Source organism: Loa loa, assembly GCF_000183805.2.
Source record: "Loa loa unplaced genomic scaffold supercont3.8, whole genome shotgun sequence".
Lineage (NCBI taxonomy): Eukaryota > Metazoa > Nematoda > Chromadorea > Rhabditida > Onchocercidae > Loa > Loa loa.
Window position 1 is genome coordinate 749,829 of NW_018108188.1, and position 7,669 is coordinate 757,497.

A 7,669-nucleotide genomic window follows, 5' to 3' on the forward strand; every position below is an offset into this window, starting at 1 on the left:
AAATGATGATATTAGAGTGGCACAAGGAAGATCATTTATATTTCCCTCCACATAAAATATTTTAAAGTAAGTTTGCGAATTAGTATTACAATACTTTTGAATGACTCTTGAATTTTAATTACCAGCAATATATTTAATCAAATAATATATTCCAGTCAGATTTTATATTGATAAAGCAAGTTTGGCATTAAGGTGGCATCGGTGAGGAAAAGAAATTTAATATGTGTTACGTAAATTGTTATGATAATTAAAAAATGAAGGTAGTAGGACTGACTGCTCAATGGTTAAACTCTAGTCTTTTAAAATATAAAAAGACTCTAGAGACACAATAATTCAATGATTGGGAAAAATAAAAAGGCCCCCTCTCATCATTTGTTAAGGCAAGGTAAGTATTACTACTACGTATTAATTAAAGTTTGGCAGAGGTGAAGCATGAGGAAGGTCTAATTAGAATTACGATGACACTAATTGGATAAATTTATAAAATGTGAAGGGAAATCATCTTTTTATCTGTATCGGTAATATTTATGCTTTCAGAATTTTTTCCTGATTTATTTTTCCTTATATAGCTCTTACTCGTCAGTGCAGAGAAGAGTACTTTATCATACTTAGATGTCTTTTGAATTTATTACTCAAAAACTTCAGTTATGGAATTAAAATTTTGACAATTGCACCTTTCCTTGCTTACTTCGCGATAATAACAGACATTAATATAAGATTGAGCATTTCTTTTTAGAAAAAATAGCTATTGGTAAGAAGTCAGAGTAAATGATGTAATTAATTAAACATCAATCCACATTGAATGGCAGGCCAAATTAAAACACATTATGAACGAGAGTGAAGTCATAGAATGCGCAGAAAAGAATGAAGGATACGATGATGCACGATTTGCGCTAGTGGTTTATATTGGTACACCGATTGCATTCATTGGGACTCTTTTCAATGGAATACTACTAGTAAATTCATTTAATACAATCCTTGTAATTCAATCAATTTTAAGCGTGAAAATTAAGTTAATCTAATTGGTTTAGAATTGACTTTAAACTAACTAATTTAAGGTTAGTGAATAAAATTGATTGACTTTGATTAACAACTCTTTTAAATCTTGTAATGCTTGATGTAGGAGTACTTCAAATATAGTCGTCTATGCCGTTCTTTTGAAATGGTATGGGTAGGTAAAAAATGATATCATTAATCGTTTAATCTATCCAGACTAGTATTAAATTTTCCAGCAGCATTACTTTATAAAAATGGCTGAAATTCATTTAGTTGAAATCTTTACTCTTCGAAATTTTTGAAAAAAACTCTTTTTCAGATTATATTTTGTCATAAAAAGTTATTGAATTCGCCTGATTTTTATTTACTATTTTTGGCTATATTCGATATGCTCATTTGTGTCCTTTACATGCCATTTTTTACCATGGATGCATTGGCTATTTATTATCAAATTAATTCATTTCATCACTTATGGCATACTTACGTTATGCAAATATACTGTATGAGTCGATTTGGTTCGTTTTCCTTCCATTATTTATATTCTAAACATCATATCTTTGTGCTTTATCTTTTTCTGGATGATATTTCGGAGAACGAATACGAAAACCAACTGACATCATGACCTCTAGATCACAGTGAGTGTATCATGAGCATTAGTCATCGAGCAGTTCTTGACCTTTCAATTGCATCATTCTTTTTGAAGTATTTAACGGCTTTCACTAAAGTCTATTTAAAGTCGATCTTAATCCGTTGAAGAATTATATTTGCTTCATTCACAAAGAATATTCCAAAACTTATTGGCAAAGTATAATTTGATGAGAAGTAAATATCAAATGATTATTTTCAACTTTTCAATACTCAAATTCGATTTTGAAAAACTTTAAACTGCTACAGTACAATTTGGTGCCGTATATATGATGTTATGCGCAACATTTGAACGTTTTGTGTACATTTCCAGTAAACGATGTCTTAGCTGGTTTATTACGTTAGTTTCCAATTGTATCTACTTTTTTTTATGCCCCAAATCTTACGAATCGAAACCTGAATTTTGAAAATTCAAGATTATTAGCAGCTAAGAATGGCAATATAGAAATTCAAACATTTGAAGATCATTTAGATTTAAATGATACTTATGGGTATGCATACTTAAAGACGAAAACAGCTTTCTTGTTTAGCATAAAAGTTTCAATTTCCAGCGATAATGGACGACTAATAACTGTAATTGTTGCACTGATTATATCACTAATATCCCGATCTCCAACTTTTTTCGATTACAAAATCGTTTACCGCGCGAAGTGCCCACCTTTTCAGGTTTTAAAACTAACGTTTAATATCAAATTTTAAACAAATTCCAAATTTTGTTCCTTATTTTCTTATTCTCCTTTCCTAGAAGTAAGTTTGGAAGAAGCTTCAGCAGCTTTCTGTCCTAGAAAAATTGATACCGTAAAGTCTGATCTGTATACTTTGTTAGAAATGATTATGCAGCATTTTGACGTCGAGCTGATTGATTCCTGTAAATCAGTTTATGAATTTTAATCTGATAATAGTCTTACGTTCATTCAAATTTATTTAATTTGTTATACTAAGAAAGCTGTAGATAAAATCAAATAAATTTCAACAACTAACTCTACCGAATTCGAGAATAGCGCCGAAAATCTTTCCCTACTAATAATATATATTTTCAGGACTATCTGTTTCTACCAGTGCTAATGAGATATTCATTATATGCGAAATTTAATTTTTACATGATGAGTATTGTGCAAACAATAGTACCATTTATATTACTTACTTGCTTCAATGTAGTTATCATATATTTAACTCATAGACGACTTTATAAGACTTCATATGGCATGGAATTTCATGTGCTCGGGTTTACTAATATTACCAGACAAGGTAGATTTTTTATACTTTAGTGATTGATTTTTTATTTTGGACATTCAGAGAGTGAAGAATCGTTAAAAAAAATTGATTCAATCGTGGGGTTTACGGTAAGTATAATGCGTTATTTTGTAAATAAATAACTACCGTTTAGTTTCAAAAAATGTGATAATCTGTAAAATACTTCAAAAAAGCTTTAGAATCGGAAAGTCGTAAAATTTGTCAAGAACTGAAATGTGCTACCCGTACAATGGTTGCGATTGTGTTTACTTATTTAACTTGTAATGTTTTTTCCGTCTTTATGTCCGTAATGGAAAATGTCTTTCCGGAAAGTTCACTGCTTATTGATAATTATGGATCAAGGTTAGTTTCGAGCCTTTATTCAAATAAAATGCTAGGTCTGTAGATGATGGAAAGCATCTTATCCCAAAATTTTTTACAAATTTTTGAAGAATACATCCAAAATGGTTGACAATTGGCCCCCTGATGCTCTTATCAAACTTTGAAGAGAATCCTTTAAGGGATAGATAAAAATGGAAGATTCCGAAAATAAATCAAATTTTCGGTTGAAAGCAAATATTCGCAGCTTTCAAGAAAATTCAAACTTCATTTTTTTATATCCTTTCTAAACAATTTTCAAGTATTTTTCGAGCAAAGCTGATTTTTCAGTACAAAATTTTACACCATAGCAGCTGATTTGGTAAGTATTTTGGTAGTGTTGAACAGCTTATTGCGAATGATTATCCATATGACATGCAATCCACAGTTTCGAGAACGATTCAAGCTGCTGCTAGTCCAATTCAGGTTTTAATTGCTTTTTATCTTGATCATTTCTATCTTTTTTAAAATAAATCTTTAAATACCATACAATCTTCAAGTAGGAAAATTCTCAAATTTAAATTTGCAATGAAATCGGGACAAAAATTCATTGTCTTACTTATTTGTCCGAAAAATAAAATAGATTGAATACAAACTATGACATTTGTTTTACAAATTAGGCTATGAGAATGCGTAAGTTAGCAATATGAATGAAAAAATCAAATTTCAAAGCTGCCAATAGTGTTCTAATGTTTATTCAATCATTTCGTTTTTACAATTTATTCATTGAATTTCATTTTTAAGGTCATTTAGGAAATAAGGATGGTATGAAAACAAAATAAGTTAAGAATATTCAAAGCGATCATTTGGTTTGTGCTGGACATATGTGACTGCAAGTGACCAAGCAAGAAGCAACAGCCTTGATGTGGCTATTCATAAAACACGTGGTACTGAAAGCTTGAGCTGGCCTTGCTATGTTAACAAACATTCCTTCATTATTGTCAGACAAAAGAATAGATTGGCGAGATAAAGTGAAGTCAATTTCGAATGTTGAATAAAATTTGAATTTTGCAAAAAAAAATTCTACCACGACGATCGTTTCATACCTTGACAACTATAATCTTACGGTTTCATTCTCGTGCCTGCTTTCTTTCATAACATATTGCAATTTTTATATTTTTTTTAACGATAAAGTTTGTGCAATCGTTAAATACATTCTTTGCTAATACGGAAAATGATTCGCGGATTTACCTGTAAAATATGCCTATGACAGAAGTGACATACGACACTTAACCGTATGCTATTTGGATCATCACTGGCTGTATTGTGAACAAACACTGAGATGAAACAAAAATATGTTTTTGTTGGCTTTTTGGTTATTTTCAAATAATTTAAAAATTTAGATTGTTAATTAGCCAAGTTCTGCGTTAATTTTTATACTTTTTAAGAAAATTTACAGTGACGTATTATTAGATACATTGCTTCAAATTAGCAGAAAGCTTCCGAGAAAGAAAAGTTGTTAAGATTTCGACTTTTAAACTGCATCATGCAATTAAGAAATAAATGATGCAATTAAAGAATTAGTAATGAAATATACATTTTTATTAAGGATATAGATATGTACTTTTGTTTGAGAATATTGTGAATAAATTTTATTGAGGATATGTCCTAAAAGAAAATATTACATTTAGTCACGCAACAAATATTTAAATTAGAAGTTCAGGGTTAACAGACAAAAGAATAAGTATTTTATATATTACATAAATAATTCAAAAGAGAAATTGACTCTGATCAGACTTGGAATAGGAAAAGGAAGTTTACACTCGTCTGGTGAATGAGAATTAATTAAGAAGTATTTTCAATAACTTATCATACCCTCTTTCTCAATGGATGCTGTAATTAAGATTGATCAAAGCGGTATGACTTTTTGATTACTTGATTTGATTACTTGAACCTGTAATCTAAAAAATAGGAAGGAGGGAAACTTTGAGTACACAAAAGATGAAAGTTTTGGATTTATAATTAAAAAAATGATTGCTAACATATTGCAAACTTCTATGGCTATAATTAAAACGAATACTTAATGACATATTTATAACTTCAAGATTGAAGAATTCGGACTTTTGTAGTACCTTCAACATAAAACCCAGTACTTTTATATCAGCTGAGTTAATACACGAAGTAGAGATGGATCTTGGGAAACTCATTTCAGTATGTCATGTTATTACGTTTGTAACACGGGTCGTGCGTGAAATGAATATATGATGATTGTACGATCAAAAATCTCTGGTGATTTACCTTCGCATGTTTTTTTCTTAAGAAAATAAGCATCTCAGCCTTAAATCACTAGCGAAGACAGATAAAGCTTTTTTAGAGGAAAAGCATTTTTCTTGCCCTTGTTTTTGGCATAATTTTAAAAGGCAATGATGAAAATACGAAACCTTTTTCTCAGATGAAAATATGACAATGTTCAATTTTTGATATCTGAGACGAAAAATACCATAGTCTGTATATGGATCTAGACAGTTTTAATAATTTGCACATTCCTTTTGAAATCCAGTTTTAAAGTTTAGACAGTTTAACTCGGTTACAAATAAAAGTTGCGATATATAATTTCAGTAGAACTATATCGGTGATGAAAATATGCTCAAATGGAATTAAGTAAAAAAGAAAAAGTATAATTACAAAGTCGGAAAAGTAATAAATAAGGGTGGACGGAAAATATCGAAATAATTCTGTCAACTGATAATTTGCATCTCTTGGATTCTTCTATAGCTAGATTTTTGATTATGTAACAATGACACTGATTGGTTTTTTCAAAAAATTTTGAAGTACGCAATGAAATCAAACTTGAAAAAAAAAATGAAATCAATGGTAAATTAGATACCACATAAATCTGTTACTCGCAATGGTTGTTTCCTGCGTAGACTGCGACAGTCCTTAGACATGATTTTATTTTCATCCCTGTGAAAAATAATAAAAAACACGCAATTACGAGCAGAAAAAAGAATATGCCACGTCAAGTTCCATCTAAAACATTACCTAGTACATCACTCTCAAGGATTGAGTACGAGTCTCTTATGAGTTAGTCAGCTAATGAAAACGTGGTATGGTATATTATGCTATGGGCATTTCTGATGTGCCCAGAAAAAATCAACGTAAATAATTCCACAGAATGAACATCTGCAAGTATGGAGATAGTCGCCGTCTCGGAAAAGCTTCCCGAACGAAGATACGTGAAGGGTTATACCCACGCTGCAGGCGTGATGGCTAAGAAGGTCACTGCAGGATAAACAAGTTTGATTGCAAAAGGTACAGCGAAAAGCCTTCTTAGGCGATTTTGATGAGGTACGGTTTTTTTTCCGTCTTTTTTTGTCCTCGAGTCTGATTCTGTGTGTGTTCTCAAAGGAAGCAGCAGCGTTATGGATGATGTCCACGTCTTCTGATTCGAGGACAGAGTAGTCCATTCCAGCGACCACTGATGGTAGCCTATATGGGCAAAGCTCAAGTATTGTTTCAAGGCATCCTTGTACCCCTTTTTTGTGGTTCTTGTTCTGCGGAGACCAGTTCACCATAGAGCACAATGGATGGCTGGGACTATACAGAGGTAGTGCTGGTGGGAAACGTTCGAGGAATAGCAAGTGGTGGTAGAAGATAGCCCATGATTCAGATTCATGTAAAGAAATGGACAGTACAGTAGAATGGCTTTTGTAGGTACTGAACTTTGCACTCCTCCCCAGGTATTTGTTGCACCAGATTCTTCTATAAAGTTTTCCGAAAGCTCTGTATCTTATGTTAACCTGTTGCCGATTACAGATGTATAAGCAACGACAGTGGCATCGTCAGTAAAAGCAATCTGCAAACACAGTAATTTAGAATCTTGTCCAAGTGGAAAGAAAATTTGTATTTTCTTGGAAGTATTTTGCACAATAAGACACCAAAGTTGTAAGATTTCTTTTATTTTCCCTCAAACTTGGACAAAAGAAATTACGATAACAAGAATTAGTATCTTTGTTAGCGTCAGTTAATAAAGCGTTCTTTGTTAGCGCACATTTGGTATAGCCTTTTGTTGACACACATTAGTGTAGCACCCGCAATATACAATGGTAAACAACGAGTAGATATACAATTCTATGCAGTGATAGCACCTATATACAGAAAAGAATTTGAATGGTTTTCAAATCATTAATTTGATACTTAATAATAATGACAGTATATCACTTGACTTAATAATAGTATATCACAACATATTCACTTATGAATTTTTATATTTTTTTTATAACGGAACTTTTTTGCGTTTATTTGCTACCCTTGATGTAGATCTGTCGCCTTAGATGAACAGGGATATCGGATGCAAATGCCGTTTTCTTCATTTCTTCACCGTGTTTTCTTCATTTCGTTTCTTCACCGTGGCCCTTTGACCCTTATGCTAAAAAAGATTGCGAATGGAAATGGTGTGACAGGGCATTGATTATTT

At 31.6% G+C, this 7,669-nt stretch overlaps 2 protein-coding genes across 2 annotated transcripts; one reads left to right on the plus strand and one right to left on the minus strand.

Moving 5' to 3' along the window:
- Positions 1-827: 827 nt before the first annotated feature.
- LOAG_10909 (hypothetical protein) lies at positions 828-3,685 on the plus strand (the record flags this gene model as incomplete). The annotated part of the gene is made up of 7 exons (XM_003146432.1): positions 828-956; positions 1,316-1,511; positions 1,891-1,981; positions 2,193-2,307; positions 2,682-2,889; positions 3,075-3,237; positions 3,544-3,685. 7 exons carry the CDS (start codon positions 828-830, stop codon positions 3,683-3,685), a joined length of 1,044 nt encoding a protein of 347 aa, XP_003146480.1.
- Positions 3,686-6,314: 2,629 nt separating this feature from the next.
- Positions 6,315-7,565, minus strand: LOAG_10910 (hypothetical protein; the record flags this gene model as incomplete). Its single annotated transcript, XM_003146433.1, has 3 exons — positions 6,315-6,954; positions 6,993-7,158; positions 7,502-7,565. The coding sequence occupies 3 exons, from the start codon at positions 7,563-7,565 to the stop codon at positions 6,315-6,317; spliced, it is 870 nt and encodes a 289-aa protein (XP_003146481.1).
- Between the last annotated feature and the right edge of the window lie 104 nt (positions 7,566-7,669).